The sequence below is a fragment of the Salminus brasiliensis genome, chromosome 25 (assembly GCF_030463535.1).
Source record: "Salminus brasiliensis chromosome 25, fSalBra1.hap2, whole genome shotgun sequence".
NCBI classification, from domain to species: domain Eukaryota; kingdom Metazoa; phylum Chordata; class Actinopteri; order Characiformes; family Bryconidae; genus Salminus; species Salminus brasiliensis.
Window position 1 is genome coordinate 7,369,471 of NC_132902.1, and position 20,651 is coordinate 7,390,121.

Below are 20,651 nucleotides of genomic sequence, written 5' to 3' on the forward strand. Positions count from 1 at the left end.
CCGAAAACACAACGCAGAAATATGATAATAAATCGCCCTCCTTGGACGTTTCTGAGAAGGGCCTGGACCTAATTTTCTAATAAACATCCGTGACTGGCAGTCCTCTTATCAATGGTGAACAAATTTCGGTTACCATGGCGACACACACAGCCTCGAGACAGGAAAGCGGAGTCCTATCTGTGCAGAGAAGCAGCCCGGCTAACCCCCAGCTCTCCCTCACAGCGCGACAAGCAGTGTTTCTGAAAATGTTAATGTCCATGAGGGATCACAAAAATGACGAACATGAGCACACCAGCCTAGCAGAGGATGCTAATATCTTACAGCTTGATGACAAAGCAAAAAACCTAAAATGTACTTCACTTCACATCAAATCAATTTTTTACAACTGCTGTTCTCACAAAGCAGCTTTACATGGATCAGTAAAAGGACAAGAGATCAACACATACAAACCTAAAAACCTAAGATAAAAACCTAAGACCCCCAGTAAGCAAACCAAAGACAACAGTGGCAAAGAAAAACTCCCTCAGAGCTGGAGGAAAAGAAACCTTGGGAGAAACCAATGCTATTTTAACTATTCTAACCGCTTATAAATTATTGATAAAAATATCTGTTCTTCTGCTCAGATGTGCTGATATAATTATAAAATAATCAGAGTTGTGATGGTAAGAAAAATTAATAACTATGGTTAATGGTGGTAATAATAATGGCAGATTCATCTCACTTGTGGCACGTGGGTATTAATAATTCAGTGATTTGTGTTCTGACTGTGTACATATGTGTGTGTTTGTGTAATGGGGCGGGGTTTCTACCGCCATCCCTTACACCCTCTTGTTTGGCTAAAACCAGTTGAAACCGGTTTGTAAAAGTGAAAGTAAGACTGAGAAGTGACACGATCCCACAAAATGAGTTTCTCTGGGGAACAGCACAACATGGAAGGCAAAAGGTGAGAGATTAGTATGCCACTAAACCATATGTGCATTGATGAAATGTTGTCAGGTAATAAACTAGACGAAGAACTAAAGCTGTAATAACAAGACTTCATGTATTGTAACAGTTAACGTCTGACAAGATGATGATGAAACATTTCATAAATGCTTACAAGAACAGCACATTCTAACTTATTTTGATCTCTGAAAACGTACACACTTTTATTAGAAAATCCTGAACTACTTATTATTTAATAAATTAAAAATTATGGTTGTTATGATTGCTACCAAGCAAATGGTAAATGCATATGGTCCTGGTGTTGCTATGCCATCAGTCTTTTGTTCATTCTGTTATTGCTATTGCTAGTGTCATAGTTGCCTGGCCATAGTTGCATAGTCCATTTCAAGCTTAGCCAACCTAACCCCTATTAAAAAGTTGTGGCAGGACATGAAACACACAAATAATGGGCAACAAATGTCACTGAGCTGATGCAGTATTTTTTCCCGTGGAGTGAATTAGGCCAAAATTCATTAATGAGTCACTTACAACCAGACAAAACATTTGGTTTCAGTTATTTTTGCTTTCTATAAAAAGGCATAACCAGGGTAAACAGAACTAGTTACAAATTGATAAATATTTCTAATAATAAGTGCATTGCACTGTACAAAATCAACCTCCTACACACCTAAACAATGCTACACTTCTGTCTTACATAGAAATTCTAACCAATATCATATGTTCTAGGTAGCCCTCAAATAATTAAGTAGTGTGATAAGAATGGAAATCTGGTGCTTAGGTGGTTATGGTTATGTTTTATGTTGTCACATATGGGATTTAGTAAGCCCAGTTGTTTCAGTTGTTCATCTGAGAACTGTGTAATGCAGTCAAAAAGGCTAGGGATGCTAATGTAGCAGTTTACAGGCAGTTTTTGAGATGCTGAACAGTGTGTGTGATGATATACTGTTGATCTTATCATTTTACTGCAACGGTGGGAATATAGATTTTTATTTTTCAGTGTAAATGTAAAAATATATTATTCCAAGTCAATTTGGTACTTTTCTATTGGTGAAATTTGAGTGTAAAGAACAACTGACAGATTCAAACAAAATGTGAAAAGTGAAAAAATGCAAACAATTTGCAATGTGGAATTTTTGATTTACAACAGCTGTATTCTACCTTTGATGACTTGCTGCGCAACATTAGATTTGATGTTCTCTTTTAGTTATTTTAAGTAAAATTACTAAAAGGCCATTGTACCTAACTCAAAAACTACCTTTTGTTTGTGTTTGGCCCACCATGTAAATCATATAACATTTATTCATGAGCTTTAAATTCAAAGTAATATCCACAAAAAAACACTAGGGTTTTAGCCAGATCAGTTGCGATAAAAAATGTACACTATGCAAAGAGACTTTGGAATCAGTCCTTGAGTGATTGATTCTAGGTCTTAAATAGTCAAAATCAAAATCAAAATAGTCAAAAGTCAAATCTATTTGTATAGCGCTTTTTACAACTGTGGAGGAACCACAGTTGTACAAACCTTGGGAGGACCCTAGACTCACAAGGGTGACCCATCCTCCTCTGGTCAGAACTATTTATTTAAAAAAAAAGTTACCAAACCATCTATACTGTTGAACTGCTCTGATCATAATTATAATATATTAATCATGGTGTAGTAGAACTTAAATGTAGTCATGGCAGTGATGGTCAGAGTAATGATAGTTAATAGTGCTAATATTAATAGTGCTCATTTGTTTTTTTAATAGAGTCCTTTTAGATTTTAACATGGCCATTAGACAGATAGCAGTGGTAGGAGGGTGTGCCACTGGTCTGGCATGGGTGGTGGTGGGGACGGGGCCTGCTGGTCGGACTGGTAGGAGGCAGCTGGAGAAGGTAAAAAGACATAGTTAGTTCTGAATGGATTTATAGAGAGCAGAGAATGTTGATCATTATCAGAGTGTGTCTGACGACTCCGGCAGGTCTGACTATAACAGCCTGATTAAAAGGAGAGAGCCAGAAGGTAACACAGACACAGGAGCGCCTTGAAACGCTAGCATCCATCTGCCCCACCGTCCACAAACCTGAGTGATCGCGTCCAAGCAGCAAGACGACAGCTCCAGCATCTCAGTATACTACAATTTCCTGTGTCCGTGAACCCCTGGACCTACAACCATTATCTAAGGGAAAACATTAATTACCGAAAGCTAAACTAAACAGATGAGTTTTCAGCTTAGATTTAAAGATTGCGACTGTGTCTGAGTCCTGAACATTATTTGGAAGGTTATTCCAGAGTTGGGGGGCTTTATAAGAAAAGGCTCTCCCCCCTCTTGAGGTTTTCTGAATTTTGAGAACTACTAAGAAGCCAGCACCCTGAGATCTAAGGATTCTTGATGGTTCAAAATATATAATAATATCCTGCAGGTACCCAGGAGCGAGGCCATGTAGGGCTTTGTATGTTAATAGAAGAATTTTGTACTCAATACGGAATTTAACTGGGAGCCAATGAAGAGCTGATAGAACTGGACTGATATGATCAAAGTTTCTAGTTTTAGTAAGGACCCTGGCTGCAGCATTTTGCACCAGCTGAAGTGTATTGAGGTTCCTGCTGGAAACAACCTGACAAAAGTGCATTACAGTAATCTAGCCTTGAGGTAATAAAAGCATGTACTAGCTTTTCTGCGTCCTGTAGAGATAAGGAGTTTTAGTTTGGTGGTGTTTCTAAGATGTAGAAAGGCTGTCCTACTAATATTGGCTATATGTTGCTCAAATGATAAATCTGAGTCGAATGTGACGCCAAGATTTTTAGCTGCTAAATCAGGAATAATGGAAGCATCAGTCAAGTCTAACATTAAGTCTGATAGTTTATTTCTTGTGTCTTTTGGACCTAAAAGGAGAACCTCGGTTTTGTCACTGTTAGGTAGAAGAAAGTTATGTGACATCCAGAGTTTTATATCCTTTACACAGTCCTTCATTATCTATAATCTAAATACACAGTTGTGTTATTAAATGCATTATTTTAATGGCCTATCATTTAAAACTGTAAGGTTAATGAATACTAGAAAGATAGTGGGTGTAACTAAATGGAAATTGGAAGCAGTAGTAGTAACATATTCTAAAATTAGTATTTACATTGATTCTCTTAAATATAAGACATGTGAACTAAATACCATAATTTCATTAAATGCAGTGTTTGGTTATGTTTTAGTCTGATTCAGGGTAAGAGACCAGACTCACCTCAATCCAGCTGTGTGTCAATGCAGAGTGACTGTTCAATGAATGCTCCCCTAAATTACAAAGAGGGAGACTCTTCTGCTGAGATCAGGTAAGGCAGGCACAGGCACAGACCCCTTTTGTAGATTGTGTTACCAAAATAACCAATCGAATAACCACGTTTGTGGAAAAGAAAACAAAATCATAGGTATTGAAAAATGTATATATATCCCTGTAACATGGTGGTAGCAGTAACTTTTTGCTATCAACTTTTTTTCATGTTCTTTGTTTTTGTTGTGTAATTTCCCGTTACTCTCCTGATGAAATCCATTGCTGTCATAAAGTAGTCACAGACAGTTGCATTTGATAGGTTTTGTGAAGCTATAACTAGTAGTGTGTGCTTTGTGAGACAGCCAAAGTTCACAATATCACAAATGTATTTTGTACATGACAAAACAGATTCGATAGAAGGATTTGAAAAGCGTACAGTTTCTGTTTTGTTCTTTAAACAAACGCCAACTAAAGATATTCCCTCATATATTGTGTGCTCTGAGTTGCTCTGGTCACCTTGGTAGGTGGATTGGCTATGCTAAATTGACCCCATGGTGTGAGAGAATGACTGTGTATGAATAATTGAATGACAGCATATGTCTTGCTCGGCCTGAACCAAAACATAAACACCTGAGGTTGTGTCTACTAAATACCTTAATTTCATTAAATGCAGTGTTTGCTTGTGTTTTAGTCTGATTCAGGGTAAGAGACCAGCCTCACCAGAACCCAGCTGTGTGTCCATGCGCAGTGACTGTTCAATGAATGCTCCCCTAAATTACAGAGAGGGAGACTCTTCTGCTGAGGTCAGGTAAGGATTAGTCAATTGTCAATTGCTAATAATATCAAGACACTAACAGAAAAATAGCACAGCAGGCACAGACATACCCCTGAGTGAGATTTGAAGCACATAACCAAGTGTGGGAAAAACAACACAAAATCATAGCTATAGAAAGTTATTTTCCAGACATCTGGTCATTTTAATATTTTACACAAAACTGAAATCATATGGGGTGCCACGGTGGTGCCTCAGATAGTGTGTGCTCTGTGTTGCTCTAGTCATCTTGGTAAGTGGATTGGCTATGCTAAATTGACCCCATGGTGTGAGAGAATGACTGTGTGCGGCACCCTGTGATGGACTGGTGCCCTGTCCAGGGAGTATGCCTATCTTGCGCTCAATGGCACTGCAATCCTGACCAGGATAAAGTGGATAAGAAAATGAATGAATAAATGAATGAAAGCTTATGTCTTGCTCGGCCTGAACGGAAACATAAACGTCTGAGGTTGTGTCTACTAAATACCTTAATTTCATTAAATGCAGTGTTTGCTTGTGTTTTAGTCTGATTCAGGGTAAGAGACCAGCCTCACCAGAACCCAGCTGTGTGTCCATGCGCAGTGACTGTTCAATGAAGGCTCCCCTAAATTACCGAGAGGGAGACTCTTCTGCTAAAGTCAGGTAAGGATTAGTTAATTGTCAATTGCTAATAATGTCAAGACACTAACAGAAAAATAGCACAGCAGGCACAGACATAGTGAGTGAGATTAATTTAATATAGGGTTCATTTTCTGTAGCTCACATTATTATGACTATAAAAAAGTGCCTTTTTTTAAAGATGTTCTTGAAGTAGTATTTGCAGTGGTTCTCATATCTTAAATATATGACGTTTACTGAATACCTTAATTTTATTAAATGCAGTGTTTGCTTGTGTCTTAGTCTGATTCAGGGTAAGAGACCAGACTCACCAGAACCCAGCTGTGTGTCCATGCGCAGTGACTGTTCAGTGGATGCTCCACAAAATTACAGAGAGGGAGACTCTTTTGCTGAGGTCAGGTAAGGATTTTTAGCAAATAACCAAGAGTGTGAAAAAGAACACAAAATCATATATATATATATATATATATATATATATATATATATATATATATATATATATATATATATATATATATATATCAGATATATAGTCACCTTGACTATTCAATGAATGCTCCACTTAATTACAAAGAGGGAGACTCTTCTGCTGAGGTCAGGAAAGGCTTAGTCAATTGTTGTTAATAATAATAATAATAATAATAATGATAAAAAAAAATAATAATATATGGTTTTGATGAAACTAACTGAGTTCTGAATTTGTGCAACAGCAAAGAATTTTGAACACATGGCTGAATTTCATCATCTCATGTTATATTTTATCATTGTTTTAACAAAGCGAATGGCACAGTATCGCATCGCAAATCTACTCTCTTATAATGTTTGAGGGGAACAGTCCCTCTTAAACAATGGGAAAAATATTGCTTTTTAGTAGAGAAACAAGAAAGGACAACTTTAAAATGCACTATTATTGAGATTGTGTTTTTAGCCTTAATGCTGAAGATGTTGATTCAAAAGAACAGAGTACTTCTTGGACTGCTAAATCTGTCCTGATTCCATACCTGATGCCAATGGAGTTATTCTTAGTCAGTAATCATTAGTCAGACAACTTTAAACCTAATGCAGACAAAGTCTGGATTGTCAGTTTAGGGACTAACAAGCTAATAAAGATTCCATGGTAATTGATCAGATATGTTTGAGCAGGAATGTCAGTGCTAGATTCAGGACTAAATGTATTGTCCCTTATTGTAGGTGTGGTGCAAGTAAAGCACTACAGTGTTTAATGTTTAATAAATGTACCTAATACTGGGTTGACATACTATGTTAACCACACTAAGACAATTAGTTAACTGGTTGCATACACAAATGTAGTCACCAACCCTGTCTTTATGCACTTATCCCTAAAGCGTTTGTTTGTTTACACTTACTACTCAATGTAAGGATTAACAAGCTAATAAAGGTTTGAGGCTGAAAATTTCAATTCTAATATATTAAACTGATATGTTGTTTACACATGGCACAAACAGCTAAATTATCCTTTTGCAGAACGCACAAGATTACACCCTGTGTCCAGAGGGACATACAGCAGACAGACCTTTACATACTACAGACCAGTAAGAACACTCTTATCTACATTCTTACCACATTATCTTCAAAATACACATCCTAATTAATGCAGGGAAGGAGGGACTTTTGGGCCACTATGTCTGTAAGAACCTGTGATTCATAGTGATGTTTTTATGCTTTTTATATTTACTTTTCATATATGATACAGGGATGTAGTATTCCTTCTAAAAGAATGTTGAATTTTATATTGTGTTTTTTTTGTAGAGCTGCTATCAGAGTATCATCAAAAACTCAAATCAAGACTGAGAGAGAATTTTGAAAAAATTAATGAAGGAATACCACAGCAAGGAACTTCAGTCCTTTTGAATGAGATTTACACAGAGCTCTACATCACAGAGGGGGGTAGTGGAGAGGTCAACAATGAACATGAAGTGAGACAGATTGAGACAACTTCCAGGAGACTAGCATCAGAAGATATACCCATTCAATGCAATGACCTCTTTAGAGACAAGCATATACAAACTGCATTGACTAAAGGAGTTGCTGGAATTGGAAAAACTGTCTCAGTTCAGAAGTTAATTCTAGATTGGGCCAAAGGTGAAGCAAACCAAGATATCCTCTTCATATTTCCACTTCCTTTTAGGGAGCTGAATTTGATGAAGGAGAGAAATCTCAGTTTAATGGAGCTTCTTCACCACTTTCACCCAGAAATAAAAGAATTGCAGTCAGTTGACTGTGATTCCTACAAAGTCTTGTTTATATATGATGGTCTGGATGAGTGTCGACTTCCTCTAGATTTTAAAAACAATAAAAACGTGTCAGACGTCACACATTTGGCCTCAGTGGATGTGTTGGTGACGAATCTCATCAAGAGAAATCTGCTTCCCTCTGCTCTTCACTGGATAACCTCTCGACCAGCAGCAACCAATCAGATTCCATCTGAGTGTGTTGATCAAGTAACAGAGATACGAGGGTTCAGTGACCCTCAGAAAGAAGAATACTTCAGGAAGAAGATCAGTGATCAGAGCTATGCTAGTAAAATCATCACACACATGAAGTCCTCAAGAAGCCTCTATATTATGTGCCACATACCAGTGTTTTGTTGGCTTGTAGCCACTGTTCTAGAGAGAGTGCTGCATGCAGCGGAGAGTGGAGAGGTCCCCAAGACCCTGACTCAGATGTTCACACACTTCCTAATTTTTCAGACCAAAAACAAAGACCAGAAGTACCATGGAAAACACGGCGCTAATCCTCAACAAACTAAAAAAAGTATACTGGCACTGGGAAAACTAGCTTTTCAACAGCTGGAAAAGGGGAATCTGATTTTCTATGAAGAAGACCTGAGAGAATGTGGCATAGATGTCACAGAAGTGTCCGTGTACTCAGGGGTGTGCACCCAAATCTTCAGAGAGGAGTTAAGGCTACATCTGGGGAAAGTATTCAGCTTTGTGCACCTCAGCGTTCAGGAGTATCTGGCTGCTTTATATGCCCTTATCTCTTTCACCAGCAGAGATGTAACAAAATTAACTACTGATTTGTCTGATATGTTCAAAATGCCAAATATGTCAGACTTCCTCAAGAATGCAGTGGACATGGCCTTATTGAGTGAGAATGGACATCTTGACCTTTTCCTCCGTTTCCTACTGGGCCTCTCGCTGGATTCTAATCAGACTCTCCTGCAAGACTTACTAACACTAAAAGAAAGCAGCTCTCATAGCAAAGAAGAAATTATCAAGTACATCAAGGAGAAGATCAAGGAGAATCCTGCAGTCGAAAAATCTATTAATCTGTTCCACTGTCTGAATGAACTGAATGATCATTCTCTGGTGCAGGAAGTGCAAACATATCTTAACAAAGAAGGTTATTTTCGTCTCAGTGGAGCCAAGCTCTCTCCTGCTCAGTGGTCAGCTCTGGTGTTTGTAATGCTAAACTCAGTGAGCGATGAGGGCAATGAGCTGGATGAGTTCAACCTTCGTAAATATGATGCATCTGATGAAGGTCTACTGAGGCTGATGCCAGTAGTCAAAGCCTGCAGAAATGCTGTGTGAGTTAAATGTCTTACTGTTTCTTAAAATAATTGGTTGCCAATTTTAGAAACCAACATTTAGGCCTATGTAGTAGTAATCTTTTAAATTACATTCATAATTAAACTATTTTAACTCATCTCTACACACTTACTACACTGTAATAAAGCTTCTTGTATAAAACTTTTACTGTATAAGGTACATATGTATGTAATTTTTGTATTACTGTCACATTGTGAGCCTTATTAGCATTACCCCTGCTACACTAATGCTAATATACACCAGTACCTCAGCCTAGATTCACATACTGAGAAAAAAAATCTAAACTTTACTAATTTCTAAAATGTAAATTGTTTGCTGCCTAAACACTTTGAGTTAACCACATGTCTAATCGTACAGTGGCATGCAAAAGTTTGGGTACTCCTGGTAGTTTTAGAATCTTTGGCTGTATTGTATGCACTGCTCTTTTTAAGTCCAGCGCACTGTGAGGGCTATGGCAAAAAAAGTATTAGACTTGTGAATTTTAGGGTGTGTTTAGAAACAGCACCCTAAATGTAGAAGCCGCTCTCTTTTCATGTTTGAATCTAGATTTTGCAACTCTACAAAATTTGCCATTATATTAATAAACCATACTACTGTTAACATACTATGAAAAGTTACATTATTTTACATTTTAAAGCATAATTCATAACAAAGTTAAGTTGCTTACTTTATCAATATATACACACATACAGTATGACATAGCCTAAGGCACATTTGTTGTATGGTTTCCTTGGTCTTGAGAGATGTTGTGATACTTAATTACATTTTAGTATTTGTGACTTGTCTAAAGCAATAAGTCACATTTTTTATAAGTGAGTAAAATAATGAGATTGAAATATATGACAGTTTTCTGATGCATTGTTTCTTCTACAGGCTACGTGTGTGTAATCTTACAGAGAAAAGCTATGCACTTCTGGCCTCGACTCTCAGCTCCAAATCCTCAAATCTGAGAGAGCTGAATCTGAGTAGTAATGATTTGCTGGATTCAGGAATGAAGCTGCTTTCTGCTGGGCTGGGGAATCCACATTGTAAACTCGAGATATTGAGGTGATATAATCACTTACTCCCTAATAATGTAGATCTTACAACACACATGCACACACACACACACACATATAAAGTGTATAAATATGATGATATTTTGTCCTCTCTGCAGGCTGTGTAATTGCAATATTGCAGAGGAAGGATGTGCTGCTCTGGCTTCAGCTCTGAAATCAAATCCCTCTCATTTGAAAATGTTAAATCTGAACCTCAACAAACCAGGAGAGTCAGGAGTTAAGCTGCTGTCTGAATTACTGGAGGATCCACGCTGTACACTGGAGAAACTACAGTGAGTTTCTCATTTACTGTATCTTTTTTTCCGATTAATATACCTACATGTGAGAAAGTCTTGCCACAGTTGATGACATGAAGGTATGTCTAACATTGAGCATCATATGTAGGTATAATATTTTTGCACTCATTTACTTGCACTACAAGGCTGCAGTTAGCATGGTTGGTTAAAAGATGTTGCACTTGTCGCTAAACAAACCAGATCTCTGACACACATGTCAGCAGGTAGGCCATTCATATTTACTATGAATTTGATAGAGTTCCTTTATTATTTGTAAAGCTAAGTTTCTGTAAAAGAAAGTCTTGTCTTGTTTAGTAATAAGCAATGGTTTTAAGCTGGCTTTGACAATTTAAGCCAAATCAACCAAAATATTTATTATACTGTTTTCATTAAGGTACAAACAATTTAGTCCTTGTTGCTAATTGCCAACAGTCTAGCAACTGTAGACAGCTATCCCAGCTAGCTACCAGTTACCAGTTATATCCACATCTGTTGCTCAGTGCATCAGACCCCTTTATAGCTTGAACTATGGTGTGACACGACAAACCACACACATTTGCTTTCCCCTCAAAATATTAAAAAAAAACAGGGTGAGACATGCTTAATTTTGTACAATACTAATTCTGCAGTAATGTTACTATTATTTAAACTTTATCATATGTATATAATTTCTTATCATTTAAAACACATTAAAACTCTCTTCACTAGAAATCTGTAATGGCCTGACAGTGATATACAAAGTGTCCTATGTAGTTGTTAAAAGTGTCCTATGTAGTGTTCTTATGAGGTATATGTTATATGTCAATATGGAGTCTGACTATAAAGTCATATACTCTTGCTTTATAATGTCACATGTCACATATACTGCCTAGGAGCAACTATACATATTTATACCATATTAAAGCCACTTTATCTGGAATAGGAGAGACCCTAACTATTCTCGTAGCATAAATGAGTATGGTTGGAACATAACTTGTGATACTGTCAAACAGGTCTCTTTTTTGGTTAGGCTTGCTTAAAGAAAGTCTTTCTTTAGCTGTCAATCTAATCATCGCTACATAGTAAATGTCTTTATAAAATTATAGTCAGAATTTAAAATTATTCAATTACAAATGCAAATTAGGTTTATTAGCAAAATGTACAAACCTCATCTGTTTGCAATAAACCAAACAAGAACAATGTAAATAGCCTAAGGCAGATAAGTGGTTTGTCCAAATTTAACACAAGAGGCCACTTCAAATTACTTCTGCAGTTTCAGAATTATTTAACCCCTTGAACGAGAATCACTCGTAAGAGCACACATTTGCAAACCAAGAGCTTCATTAGATGCATCAGGTGTGCTTGAAATAAAATGCCAGGGGCTTAGGGGTTTGTTGACTGTGATGTTTAATTGCATGCTAGAATAAGTCAAGAAGAGACCATTGCTTTGCACAAACAAGGAATAGGATACAAAAAGACGGCAAAGACATTGAAAGTTTTTAGAGATACAGTTGGAAGCAAAATTTGCAAGTTCAAAGTTGAAGGAACACTGGCTACACTACCTGGATGTGGCAGAAAAAGGACACTATCAATGACTGCCACCAGATTCCTGAGGAGACAAGTGGTCAAAAACTTTCAAGTGATTGCCAAAGACCAGTAGCAAGATTTGGTGGCAGCAGGCACTGAGATTTTAGTTTGCATAGTAAGGTGCTATGTGTGCCTATGGATCAGTGGTATGTCTGAACATAGAGACATGCTAAAAAGAACACCCTGCCTACAGGGAAGCATGGTGGTAGCTTAATTATGCTCTGGGGCTGCTCTGCTTCCTCTGGCACTGGAAACCTGCAACATGTGTGGAGGGCAAAATAGATTCAGTCAAGTATCAGGACACCCTAAGGGAAAACATCATGTCTTCTGTGAGGAAGCTGAAGCTTGGGCATAATTGGACCAAACAGTTATCCCAAGTATCCCAAGTAAGTCCTGGAGTCCCTTTGAAAATCTTTGGTGGGATTTGAAGAGTGGGATTGCAAACCCAAGAATATTGGTGAATCGGAGGCCATTGCCCATGAGGAATAAGCTGAGGTCACATTTTGCAGCAGGTCACAACAGCAAAAGGGTGTTCTACTGTGTACTAAAGATGCTTATCATGAAGGGGTTGAAAACTTCTGAAACTGCAGTACTCATTTAAATTAGCATTTGATTGATTTGCTGCAAACAGGTTTACATCTGCGTGTAAACCTTGATGCTGGTTTTGTACATGACCCCTTAAGATGTTATATCTTCTGTCATTTCCATTTGAACATGTCTGTGTATGTGTGGAAATAATCAGAGACCAGAGACATTGAAGATGGGGAAAGTGGCAGTTGTTGTCAAATGTTATAATTTGTCTTACAGGCTATCAAATTGTAATCTCACCAAAAAGAACTGCGCAGATCTGGCTTTAATTCTCATGTCACGTCTGAGAGATTTGGACGTGAGTTACAATGAACTGCAGGATTCAGGAATAAAGCTACTCTCTGTTGGACTGGAAAATCAAAAGTGTAAACTGGCATCGCTAGGGTGAGAATACACAGTGTATTCATGCGCTTGCGTACACATATACCTTTTTTCAGTTGTGTGTGTATTTTGTGAGCTGTAAAATGTGAAGGTTTTGTTTTTATTCTTTGTAGGCTGTGCAGCTGCAGTATTACAGAGAAAGGCTGTGCTGCTCTGGCTTCAGCTCTAAAATCAAATCCTTCCCACCTGAGAGAGCTGAATCTAAACCATAATGAACCAAGAGACGCAGGAGTGAAACTACTCTTTAGTTTGCTGGAGGATCCACACTGTAAACTGGAGACACTACAGTGAGCTACTTACAACTCATCTGGAACCAATTTAATATTTAGATCTCAAACTTGTATATTCTGTATATTCACTATCGTTTCTCTCCCAGGCTGTGTAACTGTAATCTCACTGAGAAAAGTTGTGCAGTTCTGTCTTCAGCTCTCAGCTTAAACTCTTCAAGTCTAAGAGAGCTGGACCTGAGCAACAATAATCTGCAGAATTCAGGAGTGAAGCTGCTCTCTGTTGCACTGAAGAATCCACACTGTAAACTGGAGAAAGTGGGGTAAGATAATCACGTTTAGCAAAAGCTAAAGTTCGCTAAGCTTGTTTTTTTGCACTGTTAAGTAGTAGGCTACTGATGCAAAGGACAAAGGAGTGTGTTTGAGTAACTTACAGTGTGGATAAATATACTGAAACTGTGACATATTATATCAGGTTCTGTGAGGATATCCAAGACTTCAGCTTAGTTGAAATTTTCCTCAATTCATGGGCAGTTATTTTGCGCCTTTTTTTTCAACACGTTTCTTGCGACCCTGTTGGCTATTTGCCATGAAACGCTTGATTGTTCAGTGGTCACGCTTCAAAAGTTTGGCAGTTTCAAGACTGCTGCATCCCTCTGCAAGACATCTCAATTTTTGACTTTTCAGAGTCCATCAAATCTCTCTTCTGACCAATTTTGTCAAAGGAAAGGAAGTTGCCTAATTAAGCACACCTTATATAGGGTGTTGATGTCATTAGAACACACCCCTTCTCATTACAGAGATGCACATCACTTGATTTACTTGATTGGTAGTTGGCTTTCAAGCCTATAGAGCTTGGAGTAGGACAACATGTATAAAAAGGATGATGTGATACTCAAAATACTCATTTGCCTAATAATTCTGCACACAGTGTAGTGTTGTAGTATCAGGATTTCTGATATGAAGATGGCGAACAAACTGGCATATAATGCAGCTACCCTCCCCTTTCCTCCCTAAAGCTTACTATTTCAGTATAAGACCATAAACATAGCCTTAGTGTTCTTCTGTGACTTCCTGGAACACCAGTCAGTCACTGGGCAGGTGGGAACAATCTTGCTTTCTCAAAGAGAGGACAACAAAGAATAATTAAAGAAAACTTGTTTATACCTATAATGTATATTACAAGTTTCCACTTACACTCTGCTTTTCTGCATTCATTTCATCAAGTCTTTTACAGTCATTGTGTTTTTCTATGGTGCTTTCTGTTTGCCCGTTTTGTTTAGCAGGTGCATCTGCATCCATAACATTTCAATTTAATTCTACTAATAGAATTACAGAGTAATAGAAATACAGAGACCCATTTTGATAACCAGATTTAGAGTATTACGCTAGGTATGAGTAGGCTCTTTCACATGCAGAGTGTCTAACAAAACACATTATTTGCAATTTTTGTCTGAATTGTTCATGCGGTTGTTAAGTACCCATTATGATAAAAAAAAGCCATAATCAATAAATACTGAATTTTTTATGTAAGTTGCTTGGTACTGCTCTCTGGACATACCGTGTTCTGCATTGTCATAGGTTTTTAAGGACAAGGCAGCTGATGACAATGCAAAAGTGGTCCAAGGAGATAAAAATGGTCATATGCCCTATGTTTCTTAGCTGCAGTATAAGATGAGAGGCAGCACAAGTTTGCAGGATCTCCCTCTGAAAAGCCCAATTGTAGTTGAGAATGAGAGGGTGGAGGTTGCAAGGGATGATTTTAATATATATAAATTTGTTTGTCGAATGCTTCCCTTTTTTCTCCTAATTCACCCATTCATAACTCCCCCTAGTACTAGCAATGCTCCCGACACTAGGAATCAAAAAGGACTTAACACATCTCCTCCAGCACTTGCGAAGCCAGCCACGATGCGCTATTGCAGGCCAACCGACACTCTCTGAGAAAGTCCTATTCTATTGGCATAACATCTCTATACAGACTAGAAAAGCTGTGTGTATTCACACATTTGTGTCAGCAGTGGATGAAACTTTAAGTAGCTGAATGAATTCAGCAAAACATATGGACGTATAGTATACAATGTTAAGAAGCTCCTTGTTTCATTCAGAGACATAGGTTAAGCAGGTTTGTTGTTCCTGACAACAGAGATGACAAGTGAAGCTTGTGCGAGTCCTTACTATAATTCCACAGTCATTTTTGCCCATGCTTAATTTCTGTTGACAATGAGATTTCTGCTCAAAGTCATTAGTGGTTCAAAACAATTAATCAAGGGTTCCATCTGTGGCTGTAACATTGCAGTTCACAGTCCTTTTTGCTTTTCCTTTCTTTAAGCAATGGAGAAGTTTAAGCAGCATAGTCCTCTATGTTGTTGTTAATGGTGATTAGCAGATTTAATAATCAATGATAAATTCTCAAAAACAGGTGTCTAATTTTTAATGAGTGTGTACTTTACCAGAAGAGCTTACAGTAAAAAAGAAATCCATGTAAGCTGTTTGAGCTCTATAAAAACTATAAAAAGAAAATGTAGAATTATGCAAAGCAGAGAGCAGGCATGCAAGTTAATATTTTATTTTGGTTTGGTAATTTAATTAATTTCATAAATCTGAATAAGAGCAGCGAATAGTATGAATAGTAAAGTGGTCTCCTTACTGACTTGTGTACCTCTAAACTTAGAGGTATCTTTGAATTATTAGTCTACTCAAACTAGCTGAGGTTTTTCTTGGGTAAATAGCAAAGCACTTTTGTAAGTCACTCTGGATAAGAGCGTCTGCTAAATGCCTTACATGTAAATGTAAATGTACATAATTTACATCCTAGGCTGCGCGATTGCAAACTCACAGAGGCAAGCTGTGCAGATCTGGCCTCAGCTCTCAGCTTAAACACGTTAAGCCTGAGAGATCTGGACATGGGTAACAATGAACTGCAGAATTCAGGTGTTAAGCTGCTCTCTACCGGACTGAAAAATCGGCAGTGTAAACTAGAGAAGCTTGGGTAAGATTATCACTTTCACTGTGGATGCAGATTTCTCTCACGCACACACACAAACAAAGAGGGTGAGATCATCAGTGTCTCACTGTACAGTAAATCTCACACAATTGCATGCACACTTTTATTTTTTATTTGATTATTTATATGTGTTAGTCTTAATTTATTATAATAAAAGAAAAAACACTTTGACCATATTTTACAGTTACAAAATTCTGCTTGATGCTTTGTTTTTTTGTGTGTTTAAAGTGTCTTTTGCATGAAGTGTAAAGATTTTTTTCTTCTCTGTAGGCTGTATAACTGCAGTATAAAAGACGAAGGCTGTACTGCATTGGCTTCAGCTCTGAAATCAAACCCCTTTCACCTGAGAGAACTGCATTTGAACTACAACAAACCAGGACAGACAGCATTGGAGCTGCTCTCTGATTTGCAAAAGGATCCACAATGCAGTCTGGAGAAACTACAGTAAATAATTTACATATACCTCTTTGGCACACTGTATATGATACATACAGATGTTTTGAGTGAGTGGATAAATACACCTCATGGTGCACAAACAAATATCACTAAACAAAATATACAGTCATGCCCGAAAGTATTCATACCCCTGTCAAAGTTTGACTTAAATTTACTTTTATTTAACCAGAAATTATATTTTTGCCTGGAAATGACACAGGCATCTCCCAGGAGATAACACGATGATGTACAAGAGGCATCATTGTGGGAAAAAATATTTCTCAGCTTTTATACACATTTGAATAAAAAGTGGCATGTCCAAAATTATTCATACCCTTCTCAATAATTAATAGAAAAGCCTTTATTGGCTATTACAGCAATCAAACGCTTCCTGTAATTGCTGACCAGCTTTTTGCATGTCTCCACTGGTATTTTTGCCCATTCATCTTTAGTGATGAGCTCCAACTCTTTGAGGTTCGAGGGTCTCCTTGCCATCACCCTGATCTTTAGCTCCCTCCACAGATTCTCAATTGGATTCAAGTCAGGACTCTGGCTGGGCCACTGCAAAACATTAATGTTTTTGTCTGCTAACCATTTCTTCACCACTTTGGCTGTGTGTTTTGGGTCGTTGTCATGCTGAAATGTCCACCGGTTCCCAAGGCCAAGTTTCTCTGCAGACTGCCTGATGTTGTTGTTGAGAATCTTGATGTATTGCTCTTTTTTCATGGTGCCATTTACTGCGATCAAGTTCCCTGGTCCATTGGCTGAAAAACACCCCCAAAACATTAGGTTCCCACCACCATGTTTGACAGTGGGGATGGTGTTCTTAGGGTTGAAGGCTTCTCCTTTTTGACGCCAAATGGTGCACACATCATTGTGGCCAAACAATTCAATTTTTGTTTCATCTGACCATAAAACAGAACACCAGAAGTCTTCTTCTTTGTCCAGATGAGCATTTGCAAAGGTCAAGCGGGCTTTTGTGTGCCTTTTCTGGAGAAGTGGTGTCCTCCTTGGCCTGCGTCCGTGGAACCCAGCAGTGTGCAGTGTCCGTTGAACTGTCTGCCTTGAGATGTCGCCACCAGCAGAGTCCAGATTCACCAGGATGGCCTTGGTGGTGATCCTTGGATTTTTCTTCACCTCTCTCACTATTCACCTGGCCAGCACAGGTGTCACTTTTGGTTTCCGACCACATCTTCTGAGATTTTCCACAGTGCGGAACTTCTTGTATTTTTTAATAATACTTTGCACTGTAGCCACTGGAACTTCAAAACATTTTGATATGGCTTTATAGCCCTTTCCTGACTTGTGAGCGGCCACAATGCACAGCCGCAGGTCCTTAGTGAGCTCCTTTATCTTAGCCATGACTGTCCACAAACCAACTGCAGAGAGCTGCTGTTTTTCTCCTGTTGAGTTGATTAAAACAGCTGTTCCCAATGAATCAGGGTAATTAGGATGCTTTAAAACAGCTTGGACTATTTGGAATGGTATAGAACTTTGGATTTTCCCATATACTGTGACAGTTTTCAAAGGGTATGAATAATTTTGGACATGCCACTTTTTGTTCAAATGTATATAAAAGCTGAGAAATACTTTTTCCCACAATGATGCCTCTTGTACATCATCGTGTTATCTCCTGGGAGATGCCTGTGTCGTTTCAAGGCAAAAATATAACTTCTGGTTAAATAAAAGTAAATTTAAGTCAAACTTTGCCAGGGGTATGAATACTTTCGGGCATGACTGTACTTACGAAGCTACAGTCCTTGTTGCAGCTGTTATACATTTTGCTTGATTTTCAACCATTCTGTCTTGCAAAAAGCTTCTAGTTCTGTGAGATTATTGGACCATCTTGCATGCACTTCAGTGATGATATGCTCCTATGGGCTATAAGGGCTGCAACAGAAGGCCAAAGCATGATCGATCTATCTCTTCTGGAAAGGTGTTCTTGTCATTAACTTCCAAACCTTTTTTCTCCAAACAAACATTTGCTCATTGGAGCCAGGTTATATTTAACCTTCATTAGACCATAGATCAAACCCTCTGTTGATGAATTTTGTTGTGAGGACGCTAGAAAGGTTTCCTTCTGATTACTCTTTTGTGAAGGTCATGTTCGTACTTGTGCCGCTGCTCAGTTGAACTGTGCACCACCACTCCAGACTCTGCAAAATTTTCCTGAAGGTTGTGAATTAAGAGCTTTTAAATATTATTCAAATCATCAAATCAATTACCTTAGGAATGAGCAATATAGTTTATTCTGCAGATCAAAGTCACCAGCATTAGTCTGTTTTTGTTTTAATGTACTTAGTGGACATAGAGCAAAAAAAAATGCAGAAAGCGGGATTGTAAACCAACAGATAATATAACTCCTAAACATACATAAAATACTAACTTTTACCAAATGCAAAAAAATAATGTCTTTCCACAAAATAAACAAAATAATCACATTTATATTATTTATATTTATATTGCATTTAGTTATAATCAACATAAACCACAAGATCTGCATTCAAATTAGTGATTTATTTGCCTTTCTAGAAATATTACAAACCTTTTTTTCCACATTTCAACTTCACATTCCCTGTTCCTACAATTTCTTAATTACATTACAAACTGAGAAAATGACACCTTTGTGGGCGTCAGTTATTTTAATTTGCTAGGTAATTGGTTAATAAAGCCAGTGTCTGCTGACTGACTGGGAAAAGGTTTGAGGTATCAGAGTATTTATAAAGATTTGACATTTCTGTCACCTGGCCTTTCCTAATGATGACAGTGAACAAGCTATAGTGCTAACAGGATAATTAAAGTCTAATCATTGGCAATCTAAAAGCTTAAATCTCCAGGGGTGCCCACATGTTTGAATGATTCTCCTTTCCTTTTAGCGTCCTAAAATTTTTCAAAACTGGTACGTTTTCTCTGCACATATACAATACCTACCAGTTGAATCAGGTGTTTGAGCAAGAAATTACTCAACTTTGCTGGACATTTTCATGATTCCTGGTTTTTTTTTTCCATAGTGTTACGATGTTATGTTGTTCTTGTTTAGTATCTGATAGTTTACTGTAATAAGTGTATGCTCATGTCTTCCTCTCTTATTCTGTGTTACAGGATCTGATCACCATACAGCTGGGCATGATATAAGTCACACATAAGGGGTTATGAGGAGAGGTCTTTGAACAAAGGGCACACCTTCACCTTCACATACTTCACATGACTTTCAGCTCCCTTCACAAAACCTTTTTGTGCACACCAGTGATTGCACCTTCAGTGAAAAATCAGGCACACTTTAGGGCTGTAGATTACGACATTTGAGAATGTGTACAGTAGTGCGTACAGGAGTTAGGAGCAACATCAACCTAAAGTCAAAAGGTCAAAACTGTGCTGCCAGCCGGTTCTCATCAGTGGTTGCGTTGATTATGTTCCATTGTTGTTAAATGGACAGGGCACAACAAGACTGGTGTCCCTGAGTGGTATGTTTAATGTTTCAGTGGCTGTTTATAAGCATGAACATGCCACCTGTTATCAATTATTATTATTAGTAGCAGTATTAGTATATATTATATATATGTGTATGTATGTATGTATGTTATACTCAAATAATCAATGAGCTGCAGCAGTTCTCTGAAAATAATCTGTAATATAATAACGTCCTAATAAACCATTATATGCGTGTGTGTGTGTGTATGTCTGTGTGTGAAATCAGGACAGTTCTCTCTACACTTGATCAGTTACAGTGGGACTGTGTAACTACTAAACTGTATTTACTAAACTTCACTTAACAACAGCTGTCTTATCAGATTACAGAGGTTGTACAGGGACACTCAGACCCTTCTGTCACCTTAATGGAAGACTTCAACCACACCAGTCAATATAAACAACTTGTCAGCTGGCCCACTGGAAAAGGCTCTGATCTAGAAGTCTCTGGTTTAGA

At 37.8% G+C, this 20,651-nt stretch overlaps 1 protein-coding gene across 1 annotated transcript; it reads left to right on the forward strand.

Moving 5' to 3' along the window:
- The first annotated feature begins 882 nt into the window (after window positions 1–882).
- On the forward strand, window positions 883–20,386 carry LOC140547959 (NACHT, LRR and PYD domains-containing protein 3-like). The gene is made up of 15 exons (XM_072671265.1): window positions 883–943; window positions 4,133–4,249; window positions 4,880–4,996; window positions 5,525–5,641; window positions 5,900–6,016; window positions 7,103–7,170; window positions 7,388–9,167; window positions 10,063–10,236; window positions 10,346–10,519; window positions 12,896–13,060; window positions 13,171–13,344; window positions 13,434–13,607; window positions 16,103–16,276; window positions 16,562–16,735; window positions 19,829–20,386. The coding sequence occupies exons 1-15, from the start codon at window positions 903–905 to the stop codon at window positions 19,833–19,835; spliced, it is 3,573 nt and encodes a 1,190-aa protein (XP_072527366.1). The 5' UTR covers window positions 883–902; the 3' UTR covers window positions 19,836–20,386.
- The last annotated feature ends 265 nt before the right edge of the window (window positions 20,387–20,651 follow it).